We start from the raw sequence: 24,650 nt of genomic DNA, 5'->3' as shown, positions 1-24,650 counted from the left end.
CTGCATGCAAAACAGATGCTCTACCACTAAGCTATGACCCCATCAATGGGTTTTGATTATTAGCCATAATTAAAAGGTTACAAAGCCTAAATAAAAGGACTCTTTTGACAATGCCCAGTACAATTTCCTAACAGTTTCTTCCTGTCCTCATCAAATGATGCAAAGATCCGTTCCCAATATCCCATAACAGAACTAACTTGCTAAATTGTAGATAGCTGGAAATATGATTTAAATTCATCGTTTTTCAAAGCATGAATGAAACCCGTCCACCCTGAGAGCAAGACATATCGATATGCTTTTTGATCTCAGCAGGGGTCTTGGAACATTAGCAATCTCAGGAATATGGTAAGCTTATGGAGGGCCTCTATATACAGATCGCATCAGCACTCTTTCTGCAACCATCTCCCCTTCTCAACAGCAACATCTGCAAAGGAAAAGTCCTCATGCACTTACTAAGGCACTGTCCACGTCCTGGTTAAGGCAGTGTGTTCTCGGATAGTGGAAAGACTCTGCAAGTCCAACGGAGGTGGTCGTGCTGAAGATTGAAACAGAGAGAAGACTTCTTATGGAACACAGGAAGCGGCCTTCTGCCAGATGGGATCAGCGGCTCTCCAGAGTTTCAGGCCAGAGTCACTCCCAGCCCTACCTAGAGCTTCTTCCAGGTATTGGACTTGGGACCATCTGCATGCAAAGCAGATGCTCCATCACTGAGCTACTATGGCCCCATTTTTTAACCAATGGTCCATCTAGCTCAGTATTGTCTACACCAGGGATTCTCAGCGTTGGGTCCCCAGATGTTATTGGACTTCAACTCCCATAATCCCCAACCAAAGGCCACTGGGGCTGGGGATTATGGGAGTTGAAGTCCAATAACATCTGGGGACCCAACATTGAGAATCCTTGGTCTACAGTGACTGGCAGCAGCTCTCCAAGGTTGCAGGAAGGAGTCTTCCCCAGTCCTACCTGGAGATGCTGCCAGGGATTGAATCTGGGACCTTCTGCATTCAAAGCAGATGCTCTGCCACTGAGCTATAACTCTATCCCCTAAAGGCGGAACATAGGCAGCTGCCTTATACTGGAACATAGGAAGCTGCCATATAATGAGTCAGACCCTTGGTCCATCTAGCTCAGTATTGTCTACACAGACTGGCAGCGGCTTCTCCAAGGTTGCAGGCAGGAATTTCTCTCAGCCCTATCTTGGAGATGCTGCCAGGGAGGGAACTTGGAACCTTCTGCTCTTCACAGAGCGGAATATCTTACAGTGCTCACACATCAAGTCTCCCGTTCATATGCAACCAGGGCAGACCCTGCTTAGCTAAGTGGACAAGTCATGCTTGCTACCACAAGACCAGCTCACTGAGTCAAACCATTGGTCCATCTAGCTCAATACTGCATTCATAGACTGGCAGCGGCTTCTCCAAGGATGCAGGCAAGAGGGAACTTGGAATTTCCTACATGCAAGCATGCAGATGCTCTTCCCAGAGTGGCCCTATCCTCTGCGGGGAAGATCTTACAGTGCTCACACATGTAATCTCCCATTCCAAAGCAAACCAGGGTGGACCAAACCAGGGTGGTCTTGCGGCCGCAAGCATGACTTGTCCCCTTAGCTAAGCAGGGTCTGCCCTGGTTGCATATGAAAGGGAGACTAGAAGTGTGAGCACTGTAAGAGATTCCCCTCAGGGGATGGAGCTGCTCTGGGAAGAGCATCTAGGCACCAAGTTCCCTCCCTGACATCTCCAAGATAGGGCTGAGAAAGACTCCTGCCTGCAACCTTGGAGAAGCCGCTGCCAGTCTGTGAAGACAATCCTGAGCTAGATAGACCAATGGTCTGACTCAGTATAAGGCAGCTTCCTATGTTCCTATGACCCTGCTTAGCAGAGGGGACTATTCATGCTTGCTGCCAGCAGGCCAGTTCTCCATCCAGCTCAGTAGTGTAGACATTGAGTGTCAGTGGTTCTCCAGGGTTTCAGGCTGGAGTTTTTCCTAACCCTACCTGGGGATGTTGTCAGGGATTGAACCTGGGACCCCACTGCATGCAAAGCAGATGCTCTGCCTCTGAGCTATGGAAGCTTCTGGTGATCCTATGAAGCTGCCTCCTAAGGAGTCAGACCATTGTTCTTGGGGCACAGTTTAGATCCAGGGGTGCCTCCTTAGTGAGAATCAGGCCTTAAGCAGCCAACGTGCCAAGAAGAAAGGCTGAGTTGCACATGCTTGCACATGTTTACTGTGTGTAGGGAATGTGTTCCATACATTCAAAAACCAAGTGCACGCTCACACACCCATGCACACATGGAATTTGGAGGAATTCAAACACAACTGTGAACTGTGAAGAACTAACATAGGAACCATAGGAAGCTGCCATATACTGAGTCAGACCATTGGTCTATCTAGCTCAGTATTGTCTTCACAGACTGGCAGCGGCTTCTCCAAGGTTGCAGGCAGGAGTCTCTCTCAGCCCTATCTTGGAGAAGCCAGGGAGGGAACTTGAAACCTTCTGCTCTCCCCAGAGTGGCTCCATCCCCTGAGGGGAATATCTTGCAGCGCTCACACTGCAAGTCTCCCATTCATATGCAACCAGGGCAGACCCTGCTTAGCTATGGGGACAAGTCATGCTTGCTACCACAAGACCAGCTCTCCTCTCTAACTAAGTTCTTGGAACAGAGCTGGTCCCAAGAACTGAGCCCTTGAGAATGTCAACTCCAAGCGCCCATGTTTTCTGATTCCGTAAGAACAGCCCTGCTGGATCAGGCCCACGGCCCATCTAGTCCAGCATCCTGCTTCACACCATGGCCCACCAGATGCCACTGGGAATCCCGCAGGCAACTGCTGAGGGCATGCCCTCTCTCCTGCGGTTGCTCCCCTGCAACTGGAATTGAGAGGCATTGTGCCTCTGAGGCTGGAGGTGGCCTATAGCCAGCAGACTAGTAGCCACTGATAGGCCTGTCCTCCATGAATTTATCTAAGCTCCTCTTAAAGCCATCCCTAAGATTTCCCTCCTGAAGGCACTAACTTCTTGAGCTGAAATAAGAGCCTCCCCATCTCTTACAACTTTTAAAAGGGCAGCCAAGACGCATTTTTTCATCCAGGCTTTTAATTAGATATTTTTTAAATTGTGTTTGAATAGTTTTAACTTTTTAAATTTTAATTGTTGAAATACGTTAATCTTTTTATTGGTTGTTTTTAATTGTCTTGTAAACTGCCCAGAGAACTCGCATTTGGGATGGCATAAAAATATATTAATAATATATTAATAAATAAATTAATAAATAAATTAATAAATTAATACTCATGAGAAAGCGCAATGAAAAGAGCAGTAAGACCTTTAACTCAGGCAAGCCCATCAAACCAATGCTATTCTGGCTCAGGGTCTCTCGGTTTGTTCCCTCCCTCTTACGGCTTGAGAGTGAAATGTACTTGCCAGTAGCCAAGGAGACCAACCCAAAGGGCTCTCCAGACGGACTACAAATGCCATTGTGGCTGGGAAGGATGGTTGTTGTCATTCGAAAAACGAGACGCAAGTTTGGGGCTGCAGAAAAACATGGCAAACAAACAAACAAACAAACAGACAGACAGAAAGACCTGGGGACCTGTGGATCCACCTGAAAACACCCCTTCTAGAACGCCTTACGTTTCCGGCGAGGCTTGAGATCCCGGTTCACCGGAGGTGGTTCTAGATCCGCGGGGAGCTTGGGGAGTGGACTGGGGAGCTTTTCGGTGCTGACCGCGGGGAGGACGAAGGCCGCGGAGCCTGGACTCATGGGAATGTAGCCGTCGGACGTGCAGTCGGACCCTGTGCTGGGCGGGGAGCCACTGGAGTGCATGGGGACGTAACTGTCCTCCGGACTGTTCGACGCGCAGGAGTAGAGTGGGCTGACTCGGCACGGCTTCAGGAAGGAGGAAGGATGGGGAGAGGAGAGCGGTGAACAGGACGGTTCTACAACTGAGGCCAGGGGCCCAAATTCAGGCTCGGACTGGCCCACAGGGCAACGGGGCATATTCCCAGGGCGCCCCACCCACGGGACACCCCTGCGCCCCGCCGCACCCGTATTCAGCAGGGAATACTCCCACCCTTAATGACCCATTCTGCCCCAAACCTGGCACTCTCCCCACATACGTTCCACCGCCTTCTCAGTGCCCCCAATCTAGCCCGGCCCAAATTGGGTCATTTGAGCCCTAGAGGTCAAGGTTTCAGCCACAGCCACAACATTTATTTATTTTTCACATTTATATCCCGCTCTTCCTCCGAGGAGCTGAGAGCGGTGTACATGCTTATTTTTATCCTCACAACAACCCTGTGAGGTAGGTTAGGCTGAGAGACACGTGACTGGCCCAGAGTCACCCAGTGAGTTTCATGGTTGAATGGGGATTCGAACTTGGGTCTTCCCGGTCCTAGTCCAACACTCTAACCATAGGAACGAAGGTACATACAACAGCCCATGTCCTGTTATATTGTTCTGTAATTTTAATCGTGATATTTGTCATTATTATTTGCTGCCATTTAAAAAAGTTTACCCAGGTCAGCTGGATAATTCTATGTAAATGAACTTTTATCCAATTCGAATGATTTCTTGAAGTATTGCTAGGTTTTGTTTAACAGCGAGAAAAGTCTGAAAGAAGATGTGTGCTTTGCATATATATCAGAATAGATAATATATACTGGGTGGGTTTTCAAGTGTGTTGTCAATGTTAATCTGTTGTTAATGTGGCTGTTATTGGGCGATGAGTATATCTCTCTTAGTATTTTTATGATTTTTGCTTCTGGTTGGTAGAGATGTGTGAAAAGGTCCAACACTGAACAGATTTGATGTTGAACCTGTTAGGTCTGGTGTTGAACTGCCCCCGCCCAGCCTTTTGAGGGGCTTCTGAACAATTAAATAAAATTTAATAAAATTTGTTCATGAATGCCCCAGACCAACCAGGGGTGTGTGTGTTTCTGGGTTCGAGGGGGTGCAGGATTGGAGAGGAGAGCTGGTCTTGTGGTAGCAAGCATGACTTGCCCCCTTAGCTAAGCAGGGTCTGCCCTGGTTGCATATGAATGGGAGACTAGAAGTGTGAACACTGCAAGATATTCCCCTCAGGGGATGGAGCCACTCTGGGAAGAGCATCTAGGCTCCAAGTTCTCTACCTGGCAGCATCTCCAAGATAGGGCTGAGAGAGAAACCTTGGAGAAGCCGCTGCCAGTCTGTGAAGACAATACTGAGCTAGATAGACCAATGGTCTGACTCAGTATATGGCAGTTTCCTATGTTCCTGTGTTGAACTGGCCTGGTCAGGTTCGGGTCCAGTTTGGAGCCGAACCGAACTTGCCGGTTCTGTACACAGCCCTACTGGTTGGTAATCAAAATAAAGATTTTTTGATTCATTCATTCAAAGGTACCTAGGAAGCTGCCTTATACTGAGTCAGACCATTGGTCCTCCTAGCTCAGTTTCCACACAGACTGGCAGCGGCACACCAAGGTTTCAGGCTCACCTCCCAGCCCAACCTAGAGATGCTGCCAGGGATTAAACCTTGGACCTTCTGCATGCAAGCAGACGCTCTTCCACTGAGCTATGGCCCCATCTCTCAAGGGGAATATCCTACAGTGCTCACACATGTAGTCACCATCCAAATGCAAACCAAGGCAGGCTCTGCTTAGCAAAGGGGACCACTCACGCTTGCTTCTACAGGACCAGCTCTCCTCCCCTGTCATATTGGAAGCTTCTTCAACAAAAACTGTCAAGAAGAGCATAAGAGCAAAAGGGACATCTCCAGGGTTCTCTCTAATTTTTTTTATCTGTGTCCAGAATTTTTTTAATTTTTATTTAAAAATATTTATTTAAAACTGAGTTTTGTTCTGGGCGGCAGTATCAAGGCAGTGTGTGCACATGTGCATTCAGAGATGGGCTTTCCTGGTTCAACCTGAACAGCATCGAGAATTGACTAAGTGGACATCAGAAATCATGTGAGTGTGTGTAGACACACACACCTTAGAGGAAACACTGGACATCTCCTATATTTTGTGTTGGTCTGCTGTCTCAATCTTTTAATGCTTCTTGTTAAATAAATGGGAAAGGTGGTGAGAAGGAGGAGAACCTACCAAATTCAAGCTAAGTCGTTTGTCTCTTCTTCGCAAGGAGTTTCCGTCCATATCAACTGCAAAACAAACAAAAACCAATGCATTACTGTTTTCAAAAGTGATAGGCAAACGGGCACAAGAGCCCGGAGGATAAGACTCTGGCCACAGGTGACAGCGTGTGGCTTGAAGCTCATTATAATGTAGACAGTCTTACAGAGTGACTGGCTACTATACCAGAAAGGGAAACAAAAAAATGGATGGAATACCCTGTTAAAGCCTTCCATTCGTATACAGAAGAACCTTGATATCAAAGGTTCTACATACTTGATATCAAAGGCTCTACATCGGCAGATTTGCGTATCTGTGGTCAGGTAATAGACATCCGACCTTGGCATACGTGGGGGGGGGGAATGGGAGGAGGGAGACGCGTCAACCTCACATATCCATGGGTCGGGGCAGCCAAAAATGACCACGGAGGTCATTTCCGGCCGCCATTTTGTGTTTTAGAGCCTCAAAACAACCACTCTTTTTAAAAAGGAAAAAAACCTAGCTAAAAAACCTAGGAAAGTGTTGGCAAGGGCGACATTTCCCATTTCCACCCCATGCACGCCTTCCAAGATGGTGGTGGAGGGGCTCAAGAGGGCTCCTTTTCCCTTAAAGGACCACCACCACCATCACTCAGTGCTGGGCAAAGCATTGCTCTTCAAAGTGAGAATGGTCATCACTGCATGGTGTCAGGGGGATTGTGTGCAGAGTATTCAGCTTCGGTCGAAGCTTCACACAGGCCCAATAAACAATCTGATAGGGGTGGCTTTTGGCCCCCGGAACCGTATAATCAAGAGCACTGGTCTAAATGTTTAAAATTATACTGTTTTGCCATCATGGCTCAGATGATGGGAACTGTAGTTCAGGAATATCCGAGGACCCAATGTTGAGAACTCCTGGTTTATATGTCAGTGTTGATGGGAAAAGATTAGGTCTAGCAAAATACATTCCCCTGGCCCCAGGACCAAGATCTACAGAACAATGGACTGGCACTAGTTCTCCAGGGTCTTCCCCAGAAATCCTTGAACCACTGGAGGCTTTGTCTCTGCAACCTCTTGCTGATGAAGCTAAACAATTAAACTTGCTAATTCATTACTGCCCCCTGCCAGGCAGAAGCAACCCTGCACCACATTCACTTGCTCTTTCGCAGCGAGCATTAGAATAACATTGGAAATGGGGCAATGTTGCAAGTGTTATTACTAGGGTTAATGATTTAGGGAAATGTAGCGTCCAGGAAGGCATGCAGGTAGGTAACGGTGCAATGGCTTTTCCGCAGGGACATCTGTGCGTGCTTCTTTCATCGACACAGCGTGCATGTCTGCAGCACCAGGCAAGGGGTATTTTGCAGAATGGTGAGAGAAGGCATCCATTTGCATGTGAAAATGTAAATAAAAAGGCCTTTTAAAAAAGGCACAGCAAAACCAATGGCAGGAGATTAAAACAGCTCTAAAATCTTTGGAGTTTGTGCATTCCCTGCTCTGCAGTAGGAGTAGAGGACATCTACAGCATTTTTTAAAAAGAGCAGAGAGCACACTCTGCAAATCCCCCTCTCCCATGCATTACAGGTAAAATATGTCGTCAAGTCGATTTCGGCTCCTGGCGCCCACAGAACCCTGTGGCTGTCTTTGGTAGAATACAAGAGGGGTTGACCATTGCCTCCTCCCGCACAGTCTGAGATGATGCCTTTCAGCATCTTCCTATATCGCTGCTGCCAGATATAGTACCAGCAGGGATTCGAACCGGCAACCTTCTGCTTGTTAGTCAAGCACTTCTCCACTGCACCATTAGGTGGCCCTACCGTGCATTAGGTGGGGACAAAGGCTTTGGAACACGCTCTGAAATAAGGTGAAATTTTCAGCTTATATTTTCAGCTGAAATAAGCTGCTGAAATAAGAGCCTCCCCATCTCTGTCAACTTTTAAAAAGTCTTTAAAGACGCATCTATTCACCCAGGTTTTTAACTAAATATTGCTTTAAAAGTTTTAACATTGTTTAAAATGTTTTAAGGTTTGAATTGTTGTAGTGCTTTAACTTCTGCTGTATAATCTACTTTTGTTTTAACTGGTGTTTTGATTTTTTGTTGTCATTCATTTTAACTAATGTTTTAACTTTTTCTGATGTTCGTGTGCTTGTTGTAAACCGCCCAGAGACGTGAGTTTTGGGCGGTACAGAAACACGTTAAATAAATAAATAAATAAATGAGAGAAATCTTATGCCACTAGAACTGATCAGGCGTAGTCCTACTATAGAGTTAAGAATAAAATATGCTTCTTTTCCTCTCATCTGGAAAGGTTCTTAGAGTCTGTATGTTTGCAGGGTGGCAACCGCCCTCTTAGCGAGTCCTCACAGTTAGTAAGAATCACATTTCCAGTGATGGGTGTTGCTCTCAAAAGTTTCCAAGAATTGGCCAGGACACTGATAAAGAGGCTGGTAAGGCCGCCTTTTATCTCTAGAGGGTGAGGAAAATTATCTGAAGACGCAAGCTCAGGGTAATGTAGAATGCATGCAGATGTGCCAAAAAATGGGGAGATTCCCCCCCCCCCAATACATTTTTCCATGTCCATGACATTCGTACTAATCAACTGAATGCTAACTGGCCAATTTAAAACTATTATTTTTAAGTTCAGCACACAGAAAATTAGTTCTTCTCATTTTGAAACAAAACAGAGCATAATCCACTTTGAAAAGTTGAAAAGCTGTCCTGGAGAGGGAGGAGGAAGGACCTCCATGACATCACAGTGAGCCAGCCAATCAGCACTGTGGACAGCTGCAATAATGGAAGAATTGGTTTGCCATACTACAGAGGGTTGTATGTCTGAAAAAAACATGGCAAGCACACTTCCAGAGTGGGTGTTCTGCTCAAATAATGCATGTTGGGAGACATCCACAGAGAGGATCCAGCACTCCTGGTCTGAGTAGCTTACTACACCTCACCCCACTTGACCTCCCAAGAAAACCCAGGTCCTCAATATACTGAGCCCTTTTCTTTTCCTCAGCTGGCTTCATGCTCATTCTTTGAAGCAACTCAAACACCCCCTTGAAGGAGCTCAGAGATATCCTTACCTCTTATGTGAGTTTGCCTACGTTTCACAACAACAACAACAAACTTTATTTGTTAGCCCCCCCCCCCCGCCAACAAGTCATTTTCTGGGCTGCTGGTTCTATACAGTTGGTTAAATGGGTGTTAAAGTGTGCCGTCAAGTCAATTTCAACTCCTGGCGCCCACAGAGCCCTTGGGTTGTCTTTGGTAGAATACAGGAGGGGTTGACCATTGCCTCCTCCCGCACAGTGTGAGATGATGCCTTTCAGCATCTTCCGATATCGCTGCTGCCCGATGTAGTACCAGCAGGGATTCAAACCGGCAACCTTCTGCTTGTTAATCAAGCATTCCCCCACTGTGCCATTAGGTGGCTTACTTATGGCCGTTGGTATATCTTAAAACAAATGTCAATACAATGCCGCGTTTAAAAGTATAACAAAACCTTGCCCACAACTCAAACTACTATTCAGTTCTCACATGTCTATGAGAAATTCTAGGAAGACAGGAGAAGGCAAAGAGACGGGGAGGCCACACGATCGGCATTTGGGAGCTAGGCGTGTCCCAGTTTTGCGATCGTGTGTTAGATAAAAGCACGGCTGGAGGTCATGCCCCAGCCGGGTGGGGCGATTTTCCTGCTTACTGAGTTAAGCAGCTGGGGACTGAATCTAGGTAGGGAGTCCAAACTCTCTGGGGCTTACCGATGCTCAAGCACCCCACCTCTGACCTTGTTTTTCTTTAAAACAGAATCAAATACTGGGAGCATACCTGGCTCCTGAATTAGGGCAGGAGGAACACAGGAAGCTGCCATATACTGAGTCAGACCATTGGTCTATCTAGTTCAGTATTGTCTTCACAGACTGGCAGCGGCTTCTCCAAGTAGGAGAGGTTTCTCCTACCCTACTGTCAATCATGTGAACTGCCCTAATGTTTTTATACTGCGCGGACAACCACTTGTGTTTGCTTAGGCTGGGAAATCTAAAAGTCGACGCCCGACCTTCTGCTCCTTTATCCTACTTGCAAGTAACCTGCTGTTGTTTGTATGGGTGTACAGGAGAATCTCAGTGTTCGTGGAGGTTCTGTTCTCCGCAACTACCGCAGAGAAGGAAATCATGATTACTGGGTTATTGGGACAATGGGATTGTGGGGGTTAGGTTCCCAGACCCCCCAAAATGTGTTTAAAACATAGAGGGAAAGGTTTTAAAGGGCAAAATAAAGTACCCTACTATGCTCTGTGGGAGACCAGCAATCCAGCAATGCCCCCACCTCCCCGAAGTCAAAAATAGTCTAATTTTGAGGGGCTTCTCCCACATTTTTTTTGTTTTTTTCTGAGCAAACGAGCCACAAAATGGCTCTGATTCCCAAAATGGTGGATGGGAATAACCTCCATAGTAATTTCTGGCTTCCTCTGACCCGTGGATATACAGAGTTAAACCTTTTTTTTTTTTTTTTGCCGGTTTCCATCCGTGTAGGCCAGGGTTGGGTGTCAATCGACCGACCGCGGATATGCAAAACTGCAGGTGTTGAGTCCGCAAATACGGAGTTCCTACTGTATCTGTGTTTCCCATGTGGGGCATTCCAAATGAGAGTCTGGCCCAACAAGACCAACCCCAACGCATGCAGCATTGCTTACCTTTCCAGTTCCGCATGCTATCCAAACCAGACAAGGATATCCTTCTGGGCACCAGAGTACCCTGTGCACTAGAGAGCCCAGAATGTCCATTCTGAATTGTCCCACTGGGCTGTTCTTCAGCTCTCCGGTCAGAGAAGTGTGTTGGTTTAGGAGGCCTCGGTGGTGGCGTCTTGGCCAGAACGTCAAGTTCGGTCATGCCGTAGGAAAGGGCATTCTGGCTCTTATCCACCAGTAAGGTTGGCGTTAATGGAGGTCCCGACAATGGAGAGGAAGAGGAGAGTTCACTAGAAGGAGGCCCGCTGGTGTCCACGTTCCTGGGGAGAGCCCCTTGGCTTGCTGGCTGGACTATCTCTTGCAGCAGGCTGCTCGAGGGCTGTAAATAAAGTGTGGGCTGAGATGCCATGAAGTCGACGAAAACGTCATCAGAGGAGGTCTGCTCCAGAGAGCGATCAGAATTGGACCAGCTGTGGCATCTGGAGGGAAGACACAGGAACATAGGAAGCTGCCTTCTGCGGAGTCAGACCACCGGGCCATCTAGCTCAGTACTGTCTACTCTGACTGGCAGCAGCTCTCCAAGGTTTCGGGCAGGAGTCTTCCCCAGCCTTACCTGGAGATGCTGCCAGGGAGTGAACCTTATTTCTCCTGCATGCAAGCAGTTATTCTACCAATCAGCTATTGCCCCACCCTCAAAAGCCTTTTGAACAGTGTGCGTACCTTAATGCAGGCCTGCTCAACTTTGGACGATAACTCCCACAATCCCTAGCCACAGTAGCCCATAGCCAGGGATTATGGGAATTGTAAACCAACACCTGCAGGAGGGCCGGTGTTGAGCAGCCCTGCCCTAATGGTTTGTGGGTAAGGATAAAGAAGGGGTGATAACGCAGTGAAAGCTGTAAGCGTAAGAATGTTATCTTCTGTTTCCCATCTCTAGGGGAGTAGACGTTGCCAAAAAGCACTACGAGCACTGGTCCCCTGAGATGGTATTGGTGGCCCAAATGTGTGGGCCTGGCCTGGCGCATGGAATCTGCTTTCAGGAACACCAGAATAGCATCTCAGCAGCGAGCCATTGCCTGCATCCCCTGCTAAGTTGGAGGTGATGCTGGGGTGTTATCTTTGGCTTTGGTACAACACCAAAAATGCTGGCAGTCCTCTGAAGACACCACGGGCACCTGCCAGTTAATTGGACTCTGGCAGAGGGCAGACACAGGGTTACATTCTGCCTGGAGGCTAGCTACTCTGCAGGCCTGCTTAGGGACAGAGGAAACTGCCTTATACCTCCTGAGTCAGACCATTGGTCCATCTAGCTCAGCATTGTCTACCCAGACTGGCAGCAGCTTCTCCAAGGCTGCAGGCAGGAGTCTCTCTCAGCTGCCAGGGAGGGAATCTGGAACCTTCTGCATGCATGCAAGCATGCAGGTACCTTTCCTAGAGCGGCCCCATCCCCTCAGGGGAATTTCTTACGGTGCCCACACGTCGTCTCCCATTCAAATGCAAACCAGGGTGGACCCTGCTTAGCAGAGGGGGCAAGTCATGCTTGCTGCCACCAGTTCTGCTCTGCTTCCTAAGTGGGGGCTTAGTCAGGACTCTCCAATACCTGACATGGTTCAGCTTCCCGGTCTCACAGTTGGACAAGAAGAGATAATCCAGAAGGAAAACTGACTCGGATTCGCTTGCCGTCTCCTCAGCAGCGGAGGCATCAGCGGCGGCTTGATCGGCCAGGAAGGAGGGGTCCACGATCCTCAAGATGTGGGCAGAACTGGCCGGCGAGGGCTGCGGGGAGGAAGTGGTGTGGGACAGGCTGTCTCCCGAATCTGCAACCACGAAAGAGAAGGCAAAGGCAAAATGTAGACGAGAAAGAACCCCGTGGGGATTATCCTGGGCCTGATCCAGCCAGGGTTTGCTGTGGCCCACGCAGGATGCGTTTGATCCGTACCTGCTGTCTGTCTGTCTGGCTGGCATTGTTGGAACTCGTGAGGACAATGAGGTCAGAGTTGGAAGGGAGTCTACTTGGCTCGGTCAACAGGGGCTGAGACGATAAATGTGTGTGCGTGTGCGTTTCTTTAGGGGAAACATTTTTTAAAAAGAGGTGATTAAAAAAGCAGTTCCCCATCCACCCCATGCTCGTGGGGAGAATAAAACGACAGACCCCACAATTTGTCCATGCCATCCCTAGTCCCATTTGACGGCAATGAGCAACCATTAATATATATTTTTTTAAGTCACTTTTTTGTTATGGATAGCACCAGGTGTTTACACTGAGTCAAAACTTCACTTCCCTAACCCATAAACAGTATCTGGGAAAGGAGGCCAGAGATGACGTTTCCAAGCAGCGGAGTGTTTATACTGTGGGGAGACGAGGCGGCGGCGGCCAACTGCTCCCTCCCCACAGGTGTCCTGGGCCTCCGAAACGGCCGGGCAGAGGAAATGTTTAGCCAAGCCACAGGCTCCGGATTCCCCTGGGTGAGATAAATGCACATTAACAGTGGGAAGGAAGGAAGGAAGGAAGGAAGGAGTGTTCTTTACCATCGACTTATGCAGGAAAACTAGACTAATGTACTTTAAAAGAGAAAGAGGAGAGAGAGAGAGAGAGAGAGAGAGAGAGAGAGAACCAACACTTATGAAGGATAACTAGATGATTATTATTATTACATTTTATATCTCGCTCTTCCTCCAAGGAGCCCAGAGTACTACATACTTGAGTTTCTCCTCACAACAACCCTGTGAAGAAGGTTAGGCTGAGAGAGAAGTGACTGTCCCGGAATCACCCAGCAAGTCTCATGGCTGAATGGGGATTTGAACCCGGGTCTCCCCGGTCCTAGTCCAGCACTCTGACCACTACACCACGCTGGCTCTGGATGCACTTTGAGAGAGAGAGAACTCACTGTGCCTTACATCAGCGAATGAAAGACAACAAAGAAAAAATAGTATAGGACTTTAAATTTGGTTTGTAACTGGGTTTTATAAACATTTGAGAAATCGGTTGAAATAGTCAGCAAAACATGATTGCACTGCTCAGGTATCACCAGCAGATGGCAGCCTCTGGGAGTTTTCCCAGACAGCAGGCTTTTACTGCGGGGGGGGGGGGGGTTACTGTGAGGCTTTACTGTGAGTTTGAATTTGCCGCTAAACAAAACAAAACAAAACAAAAAACACCAACACAAAAAGTGGATTTTTAAAAAAAATCCCAGACATAAACTGGGCTAGGCTCTAGCGCATAATGGAAAACCCGAATTGTGTGTGAGGTGCTCCCCAGCGTCTCACATGGACTTTGGCGTGAATCTGGCTGATGTGCAAACGTACACCCATTATTTCAGTGGAGAAGCAAGCTAAAAGCCCCACTGGGGACACTGCTCTCCTTCCGGCCGCTCTGCACTGATATCACGCTGAAATACCCAGAAGGCCTCATTCTAAAACCTATAACATTTAAAAAAAAGTATATTGCAACTTATTAATTATAACCATGAAAACACTGTGCATGCACTGAGATGATAAGCATTAAATTTAGAGCCCACTGAGTTTATAAAAAAGCCACTGGCAAATCTCACTAGCAAATCAGCAATGAACAAGTACAAAACACCACGTGCTTTTCAGATTCTGGGGTGCCCAGATGTGCTGAAATGGACCCTGTTGCTGAGTCCGCAAGATCAGAACCCTGAAATTAAATCCTGAAATTGAATCCTGAAACTGAATTCAAAGAACCCTGAATGAAATTTCAGGGAAAGAACCCTGTTGTTGAGCTCACAAGATCAGAACCCCAGCAGATGGTGGCCATTTCATTCTGTGGCCATGTTCTGTTCAAAAAGGCACTTCAGATCCACAACGTCAACTATCTTTGTAAATTAGTTCTAACCCAGCAATTACAATGCTGCATACCTGCAATTGTCTTGCTGCAAATCCCTGAAATTGACATTAGAAAATGAATGAGAGAGAACATGGACACTGAGGTTGTAAGGCAGGTCTTCCCTTAATTAATCAATCAATTCTCTATGTAAACTGCTTTGGAAACTTTTGTTGAAACGCCGTATATAAATATTTGTTGCTCCCAGTCTTGGGTTTCCAGATGTCGTTGGACTACAACTCCCATCATCCCCAGCCACAATGGCCTTTGGAAACCCTTGTATTGGATCGGATTAGAACAGGCCCTATCGTATATTTCCCCACACTCAATCGAATCTGTTGAAGAATTGCCCCATAGCGCCCACATCGAACTGGGTCCTATTCAATGCATAGCCCTACATCCTATGGGTTAGGAATATAGGAAGCTGCCATATACTGAGTCAGGCCATTGGTCTATCTAGCTCAGTATTGTTTTCACAGACTGGCAGCGGCTTCTCCAAGGTTGCAGGCGGGAATCTCTCTCAGCCCTATCTTGGAGATGCTGCCAGGGAGGGAACTGGGAACCTTCTGCTCTTCCCAGAGTGACTCCATTCCCTAATAAGGGGCATATTGTACAGTGCTCACACATCAAGTCTCCCATTCATATGCAACCAGGGCGGACCATGCTTAGCTAAGGGGACAAGTCATGCTGGCTACCACAAGACCAGCTCTCCTCTCCATTCCTGCAGGCACTAAATCTGCCTCCAATCCAGAATTCGAATCTCAGTTTAAATCACAGTTTGACCAGGATATCTGAAATGGACCAAGGTGAACTCACGGACCAAGGTGAACTTGCAGTTGCAGAGCTGCAGAACAGGAACCTCGGAAGCTGCCTTTCCCTGAGTCAGACCACTGGTCCGTCTAGCTCAGTATTGTCTACCCAGACTGGCAGCGGCTTCTCCAAGCTTGCAGGCTGGAGTCTCTCTCAGCCCTCTCTTGGAGATGCCAAGGAGGGGACTTGGAAGCTTTGCTCTTCCGCTGAGCTCCGGCCCCATCCCCTAAGGGGAAGATCTTCCAGTGCTCACACACGCCGTCTCCCATCCAAATGCAAACCAGGGTGGGCCCTGCTTTGCAAAAGGGACCTTTCCTGCTCACTACTGCCAGACCAGCTCTCCTCCTTGCCGAGTTCCACTTTTGCAACCCTTTGCTTCTTCGTTTCCCTACGGAGGGCCTGGGGTGCCTCTCCACGCCCACCTGCACGTACAGCGAATCCTCGGGGTTTGCCTCGATGATGGGAAGCAGAAATCCCCCGTCCCACCAGCGGGAGAGCGGCGGCAGGGAGCTCAGCACGGACAAGCACGCGTTCCTGCCGGTGCTCTGAGCCCCGGGGCGGCCCATTAGCAAATGCTCTTGGCAGCAAGGCTGCGGGAGGGCAGGGAAAGCACACGCCTGCCCTTGGGGCCACGCCGACATCTGCAGCCAAGGCCCCAGGAGAGGGGCTGCTGGGTAAAGAGCCTGTGCCCATTAGGAAGAGAATGCAGCAGCTGAGGGCCATGAATTACGCAGGTCCCTTTCCCACAGAGCAGAGCGCTTCCGTCTTCTCTCGCCCCGTTGAGGCACCAAAGAAGGCGATCACGAAAGGAAGGGAAGGGCTTTGGTTAGATCAACCCCAGCACCCAGCAGGAATCCGCAAAGGAGAAAGCCTCGAGGCTCACACACGCCGGAGGTGCCCTCATCCCGACAGACCTGGGGTCAAACCCCATGGAGAGCCAGCGTGGTGTAGTGGTTAGAGCGCTGGTCTAGGACCGGGGAGACCCGAGTTCAAATCCCCATTCAGTCATGATGTTAGCTGGGTGACTCTGGGCCGGTCACTTCTCTCTCAGCCTAGCCTACTTCATAGGGTTGTTGTGAAAGAGAAACTTAAGTATGTAGTGCACCGCCCTGGGCTCCTTGGAGGAAGAGCGGGATATAAATGTCGTCATCATCATCATCATCATCATCATCATCATCATCATGTGTTTGGCCCTAGTGTGTTTGTTGTTTCATGTGAAGAGAGCTGCTACGGGAACGAGGAGAGGCGGTCTTGTGATAGCAAGCATGACTTGGACCCTTTGCTAAGCAGGGTGTACCCTGGTTTGCAGTTGAATGGGAGATGACAGGTGTGAGCACTGTAAGAGATTCCCCTCAGGGGATGGGGCTGCTCTAGGAACATAGGAAGCTGCCACATAGTGGCTATTCAAAAACCAGCGTGGTATAGTGGTTAGAGTGCTGGACTAGGACCGGGGAGACCCGAGTTCAAATCCCCATTCAGGCATGGTACTTGCTGGGTGACTCTGGGTCAGTCACTTCTCTCTCAGCCTAACTTACTTCACAGGGTTGTTGTGAGGAGAAACTCAAGTATGTAGTACACCGCTCTGGGCTCCTTGGAGGAAGAGTGGGATATAAATGTAAATAAATAATAATAAATAATATTGTCCCAATGCAGCGGCCACTCACAGGCAATACCCCTTTGCAACCTATGTGTTGAGAGTCAGATACAAACCAAATTCACAGAACATGTGAAGGGGTCCCAGGTAAAAGCCACCAGGTTAAAAGAAGCAGGAAGTGGGCCCCTACTTAGAACTACTTCCTGTGTTTTTCAGCTCATACCTCATGCTCTTAACCACTATACGCTGCTATCTGCAGCTAGTCATTCTGTTCCTCTTGTGATTCTTTTCGTAAAGAAAGCAATGTCTCCCACTCATATAAATGTTCCTTGTAACCTCTCCCTTGAAAACTCACTGACAAATGCAAAGATTTGTGTGCTTAAGTGTACTTCAATATGGTGGGCTAAATTAATCTGGTATTAAGCCCTGTCTCCAATGTCTAAAAGCAAATTAAAGTGGTGCATGGATTTGGTACGACTGGATAATAACATCAGAAAATTGGTTTTTAGATTCCTTTTTTTTTTAAGACAGGGAATGATTTCTCGTAACTGTCAAGCCTTCTGAAAGATGACTCACCAATGAATGTATTTTAAATCATGATAAAAAGAAAAAAGCAGGCACTGCATTTCTCTTCTATATCTTTAATTGGAAATCTTGTCTTTTTCAAACCGGAGGCAGGTCTAAGATGTAGGTGCTATTCTAATGCAGAAACAATGGGGAAAGCTTAAAAAAATTAAAAAGTTGCATAGGCTGCAGGCTGTATAATTTCACAAACTTATTCCCAAATGCGAATTCCAAAATTGGGTCCAGAACATCTTCTCCAGATCACTCAGCTAACAAAGAAGAGCATGAGGGCTGTTCAAAATCAGCTTGCTTTTCCAGGTCAGTTTGTTTACTTTTAAATATCGGGTATTACGGGGCAGCCAACCTGAGGCTTGCCAGTTGCTGGACTACAACTCCCATCATCCCCTGCCACAATTTATTTATTGTGACGGGGCTGATGGGAGTTGTAGTCTAACAATAGCTGTACAGCCTCAGCTTGGCAATAAACCCTGGTTTATTATAATTAGACATTAGATGTTAGAGTTAGATGAGGATGAAATTTCTCAGCTCTGTCAGAAATTTTATCCTTGTCTTTCCTTCGCTTTGTTTTCTCCATTTTAAAGAAGCCAAAGCTGATCATCTAGAAATTCCTACTGAAAGGATTAACATTGTTTCCGGTTAACATCATTTTCAAGGAATATTTTCACTGAACCACCTGGAAGAGGTACTTTCTTGCAAGAATCCTAGGCAGACTAAATCTTCAGCTAGAGGTGTGCACAAAACCCAAAAACCGAACCAGGGGGATTCGGGGTTTTAAAAAAACATACCGCCTCCAGTGGCCTCCGGGGGTGCTGTCGAGGCAGGGTCTCCAACGGTTCCTCCTCCCCCTGCCAGTATCCCTCTGGTCTGAAAAGGGCCCTTTCGGCCCTTTCTGTACTGGTGGTGGCCATTTTGGAGGCCACCAGGCATGCGCACTGGCTATTTGCATACCTGGTCGACCCGGGCCAATGTGCATGCCTGGTGGCCTCCAAAATGGCCACTGCCAGTGCAGAAAGGGCCCAAATGGCCCTGAAATGGCCCTTTTAAGATAGGGGGAGAGGAACTGCTGGAGGACACACACACACACACACACACACACACACACACACACACACACCCAGGCTGAGGAAGCACCTCCAGAAGCCCCACAAGGTGTTCTTTCCAATTTTTTTTTAAAAATCCACTTAGAACCCCCGAACCGGCCCGGGGGGGGGGGTTGGCTTGACATTTTGCTGAACTGGGCCTGGTCCGGTTTGGGGGCAAGCCCTCAAGCCAGGCCAGTTCGATGCTGAACCGGCTCAAGGTCGAGCCGATTTGCACATCCCTACCTTCAGCGGGGCAGACCACGAATGTGATGCAACATGCCACCTCTTCCATTCTTATGGTCCAATGATTCTTAGGATGATTGCCTGGCCCTCTTATCATTCTTATGATTCTTCTTCTGAATCATTCTTACGATGGCTGACCACCCTTTATTCGATTTTCATCCGCATTCATCAGGACTGAAAAATTACGTCTTAAAAAGCAAGAGCGGACTTGATGGCGCTAGCATCCGATCGTCAAAGCCACCCTGCCTGGAATCCCTGACACCCCCAAATATCAAGACAATATGGCAATCACAGCTGCCTGGCATCCGTAATACTGAATGGCCCATTAAGTGTTTTATATGCAACAGCCTGCATTAGTCCTATTCATGTGGCTCGTTTTCACAGCCATATGGGGGTGGGCTGTGAGCAGTGGAGAGGCAGCCCTCAGTATTGCAGCAACTTGGCTCTGCCTGGCCCTGCAAGCCATAGGACTCTATGATAAATATGGCCGCTGGCAGCCTGGGGACAGTTCAAACTGTGCTGGCTGCACAGAAGACCAACAGAAAAAAAGCAGGACAGTTCTTTTCTTGTCCTCCTTCACTTTTAGCCTGGGTAATGGATCTGGGCTATCCAAGTTAGGAACTACTGGGTTCAAAGGATTCCCAGTGCTCCAGGCAACCAGATACGTGGGATAACCTGCTCCTACCCAGGAATCTCTGGTTGTGAGAACAACCCTATTCCTGTCATATATAACACAATCACCAATGCATTGTGGCACTGCACTGGGAGAAGTCTTCTCCTGGAGGCTTGACAGACAGGGCTGTTACCCCGAATCTCCTTCGGGAGCGAGTGTGTGCATTCACACACCAGCCAAACTGACCCCGAAGTCCCTTCGAGATCCCTGGATGCACTCCACACACAAGTCGGGCTTTGTCTTGCGAATTCTAGCTTATCTCGGTGTATTTCCGGGTTTTTAAAATGCTTTAAGCAGTTGTAAGCTACTTTTTCTGAAAACGCCAGAGCAAATAGGGAGAGGCCCTGACATAGAATCATTAACAAGGTAAGAGGGTTACTCTCTTTACAAATGCAGATGCAGCCCTTTAGAAAGCTCTCCCCCAACACCTCGGCTTGGCTAGCGGCATGCCATGTGAACTTGCATCAAAACAAAACCAGAGAGTAGAGGGGAGGGGCTGCTTCCCTCAATGCTGCGAGTGTAATTCAAAGTGGTTTCGCTCAACATTTACCCCACAGCATGGAGCCATGTGTGAGTAACTCCCTGGTGCTTGCGGAAGAGTAGAGTTACCCAAACAACATTAAACTATTTTCTCCTTCTGTCCGCAGTTCTTTGGATTCAAGCCATGCCAGACAGACAGACCCCTGCTAACTGAGCAAAAAAAAAAGGCAAGTTTTAAAGCTCCCCCTCTTCTATTTAGCAGGGGGAGAGCACCTGGCCCTATCCATCGCCAGCACAGCATCCCTCCAGTGGCTGTTGCTGGGGTCTCCCTTGTGTTTCTTTCTGGATTGTGAGCCCTTTGGGGCCAGGGAGCCATCTTATTTCTTTTTCTATGTAATCTGCTTTGAGAACCTCTGTCAAAAAGCGGTATTCAAATTAGGGATGTGCACGAAAAATTATCGGTGCCGGTGGGGGTACGGCTTTAAGGGCGGGGGAGAGTGTACTCACCCCCCCCCACCGTGTTTCCCCCGCCGGCGCTCTCTGAATTTTAAGCCCCTCGGGGCGGCAGCATTCCTCCCTGACGCCCCGTTCCCCTCGTCGGCCGGAAGTGGCCGGAAGTCCCGAGCACGCATGCGCCCATTGTGCGCACGCGTGCCCCCCATGTGCACGCACGCATGATGGGCGCACACGCGCTCGGGACTTCCGGCCACTTCCGGCCGACAGGGGGAACGGGGCGGCAGGGAGGAACGCTGCCGCCCCGAGGGGCTTAAAATTTGGAGAGCGCCGGCGGGGGAAACGCGGCGGGGGGGTGAGTACACTCCCCCGCCCTTAAAGCCCTACCCCCGCCAGCGCCGAATCCGCCCCCACACCTGAAACGTTTCGGCGGCCTTTTCAATGGCCGCCGAAACGTTTCGGGCACAAACCTAATTTAAATATTTGTCAACAGACAGATACAAGCACCTCCTCCGTGCGGGACCGGTCCTTTTGCTCCTCCTACCTGTTCCGTCTTCCAGCTGTCCGAAGTTGCAGATCTGGGTGATGTGGTGCATCCAGACCTGCATCTCCTCCTCAGACTTGGCCACCAGGTAGAAGGTGCGGACCGTCGTTTTCACGACAAAGACAAAATTGTTCTGGAATTCCTTCTTGATGATGTTGGAGCCCGAGTGCTTTCCCACCTCGCATTCGTTCAGGTCAATCACCCGGATGGGCTTCTTGGAGTGGCTGCTTCGGTAATACTCCAGGACATCGGGGTTCCCGCTCATACGCCCCTGGCGCAACACGAACCAGCGCTTCCGCCAAGCCTGAGGGAACGATACGGGGAGGGGTTCGTTTATTTATTTAGGGATTTATTTATCTATCAAACCCTCCAGGTCAATGGTGCCGCGGGGACGTAACTTGCCGAGGGAGCAAGAGGTTGCTGGTTCGAATCCCCACTGGTATGTTCCCCAGACTATGGAAAGCCCCTATATCTTGCAGCAGCAATACAGGAAGATGCTGAAAGGCATCGTCTCACACTGCGCGGGAGGAGGCAATGGTCAACCCTTCCTGTATTCTACTAAAGACAACCACGGGGCTCTGTGGGCACCAGGAGTCGACACCAACTCGATGGCACAACTTTACCAAGACAATACTAATGGAGCAAAGAGGCACCTTTTAAAAGTGATGATTCTCTGTATTGAGCAGGGGGAGAGCAACTGGCCCTATCCATCCCCAGCACAGCATCCCTCCAGTGGCTGTCACACTGGTGTCTCTCTTATGTTTCTCTTTTAGATTGTGAGCCCTTTGGGGACGGGGGGCCATTATATTTATTTTTATCTATGTGAACCGCTTTGGGAACTTTTGTTGAAAAGCAGTATATAAATATTTGTCGTATTCGTATATGTTTTGAGACTCTTATCACCCAGGCCTTTGAAATAAAGCCATCTTTATTTATTTTTATTTCTCTATGTAAACCACTTTGGGAACTTTTGTTGATTTGCGGAATATATTTATTTGATTTATATACCGCCCATCCCAGAACAGCTCAGGCCGGTTTACATCAAAAATTCAAACCATTTAAAGATTAATATAAAATAAAAGCAGTTAAGATGTTAACGTAAAACTTGTTTTAAGAACTATTCCAAACACATTGTGTTCTCTTTGTCATTTGAAAGTGATAATTTCGAAGTCCAAAGAGAAGACGGACTAATTTTCAAAAGGCTTATTGTTGGCGGTGGCAGAGGGGATATATGAAGAGGAACTTATTAGCATTTCCTATAAATGATTGAAAAAGGGGATGTTGAAATTTCATCGCCTTTCGAAGCCACGGATGTGTCAGCCTGTTAAGAGAAGACAAATCAAAGGGGCTCTTCTTTCTCTAAACTTTTATGGTCCACAACACAAAAGTTCCGGGAAGGGGATGCCCACAAGAAAAGGATTCTCTAAAGGCTACAGAGCTCTTGAGGTCTCAAGCGCAGGCGCGTAACAACGATCGGGCAAGGGGAGACAGTTGTCTGGGGGCCCCACTGCCTGGAGGGGCCCCCCAGAGGTACCTCACATGACTCCCCATTGCCCCCTGCCCAGCCCCAAGGCCCCTCAGCCACTTGCCCTCTTCGCCGTCTCTCCTGCTTGTTCTGCTGGCCCGCAATCGAGGCAGCAGACAAGATGCAAAGAGCTCCTTTTCTCCCGCCTCTCAGCTGATCGGCGGGTGGGCGGGGCTTCCACGGAGGCCTCCATGTAGGCCGCAGTGAAGCCTGAACTCCAGTAGGGCTCAAGCCAGCCAGGAAGGAGGAGGCAGCCAGAGTGGCCACCACTGGTCTCTGCAGCAGAAGACCCCTTGCTGCCAGGTAGAGTGTGAACTCCTTTTTGTGGTTACCTTTCCCGCCCCCCGCCCCAGATATATAGGCATCTGCTTGCCATAGGGCTTTGATATGGGGGGGGGGAGGGACTGAGAAGTCTCTGAATATTTATTTTTAAACAGCTTGGAAAATTTGCTGGCTTAAAAAAAACTATCTAAAAAGTCCTATAAGTGGCTTGTTTCATGGCAGAAAATTACAAAAACTTCTGGAAGAAACAGTATTATATTAATTTTATTCATTCATTCATTCATTCATTCATTTATAAATGCACTTATGTTCAAGTTGTTTTGCAACCCAGAAGGTCTGAGTGAGAACTGTGAAGCATGGCTTGTGCTTTTATTTTATTTTATTTTTCTTGTGTGTGAACTGCTCCCCAATAACTTGCAGGGACTTCAGGGTAAATCTGGCCAACATGTGAATGCAGCACCTCTATTCCAGAGGAGATGTGTGTTAAAGGGCTTTAAAAGCCTCCTGTGAAAAATCTCCTGGAATCGAACTTGACTGAATTTGTTCAGAATTCTGAGAAAACAAACATAGGCTCACCCTGCATGGTTGAAAGTCTCCTTTGCTAATCTGCAGCAAGGAGTCCATTTTAATCATTCATCTTTCTAGTGTGTTCTAGGCATTAAAAGTAAAACAAATGTATAGTACTCAATTTATATCACTATGTATTGTGACGTGTGCATGTGTGTATTCAGTGAAATGTATTTCCAGGCAGCATACTTATTTTGGAATATCAGACTTAAATCTTTGGGGGCCTGGGGTGTGCGGAGGCCCTGGACTTTGAGTGGGGGGGGCCCATTTTAAAATCTTGTCTCTGGGCCCATTCCAACCTTGCTACGCCCCTGCTCAAGCGTAAAAGGAAGCAACGCCTGGATTCAAAACAAATGGGAGGAGAGGACAGCAGTGGGATACAATACGAGCTCACAGTCACACACACACACACACAGCCACACACACACACACACACACACAAACACACCATCCTCCGCGTCCCAGCGAGTGTGATACTAAGCAGAGAAGACTATTGTGGCTGTTCAGTTTTCGTTAAGTGGGGATGGAGCCAGAGCTCAGGAGCATCTGCTTTTGCCACATCCCCTAAAGGGAATATCTTACGGTGCTTACATGTAGTTACCCATACAGATGCAAACCAGGGCAGACCCAGCTTAGCAAAGGGGAAAATTCATGCGCATCACCTTTGGGGACAGGGCGTAGCTCAGAGTCTGAGTGTCTGCTTTGCACGCAGAAGGTGCCAGGTTAAATCCGTGGCAGCTTCTCCAGGTAGGGCTGGGAGAGACCCCTGCCCGATACCTTGGAGAGCTGCTGCCAGTCAGAGTAGGCAATCCTGAGCTAGATGGACCAAAGGTCTGACTCAGGAGAAGGCCGCTTCCTGTGTTCCTCAATAATAAATCTCCATCTACGAGCCAGTAGGGTATGGTTAGTGTTGGACTGAAGTTAGGGAAACCCCAGCCTGTGCTAGTCACTCTCTTTCAGCCTAGCCTACCTCAGAGGGTTGTTGTGAGGACAGAATGGGTGGGAGGAGGAGAGTGAGCTAAAAATAACGACACTGCTACTTATAGAGTAGGCATGGAATGCTAGCACGTCGTCTGCGGCATCAAAAGATTTAGCCGATCCCAAGAAGGTGGAGCTTACCAGAGGAGGGAGCTGTTGGCTGATAGAAACATATGAATCTGCCTTCTACTGAGTCAGGCCAATGGTCCGTCTAGCTCAGTACTGTC

General features: G+C 48.2%; 1 protein-coding gene across 2 annotated transcripts in view; it reads right to left on the bottom strand.

Moving 5' to 3' along the window:
- GAB3 (GRB2 associated binding protein 3) overlaps nt 1-24,650 on the bottom strand; it is a 93,414-nt gene that overhangs the window by 8,740 nt on the left and 60,024 nt on the right. For both annotated transcript variants that reach the window (XM_053273932.1, XM_053273933.1), the window contains exons 2-7: nt 21,072-21,375; nt 12,364-12,580; nt 10,770-11,242; nt 6,077-6,132; nt 3,629-3,884; nt 454-535 (exon numbers count right to left, since the gene is read on the bottom strand). In XM_053273932.1, the coding sequence (XP_053129907.1) occupies nt 454-535; nt 3,629-3,884; nt 6,077-6,132; nt 10,770-11,242; nt 12,364-12,580; nt 21,072-21,375 (1,388 nt within the window). The remainder of the gene's footprint in view (nt 1-453; nt 536-3,628; nt 3,885-6,076; nt 6,133-10,769; nt 11,243-12,363; nt 12,581-21,071; nt 21,376-24,650) is intronic.

The sequence above is a fragment of the Hemicordylus capensis genome, chromosome 11, assembly GCF_027244095.1.
Source record: "Hemicordylus capensis ecotype Gifberg chromosome 11, rHemCap1.1.pri, whole genome shotgun sequence".
In the NCBI taxonomy this organism is placed as follows: Eukaryota; Metazoa; Chordata; class Lepidosauria; order Squamata; family Cordylidae; genus Hemicordylus; species Hemicordylus capensis.
The sequence above is the reverse complement of the archived record's forward strand: the minus strand, read 5'-3'. Positions and strand labels throughout refer to the sequence as shown.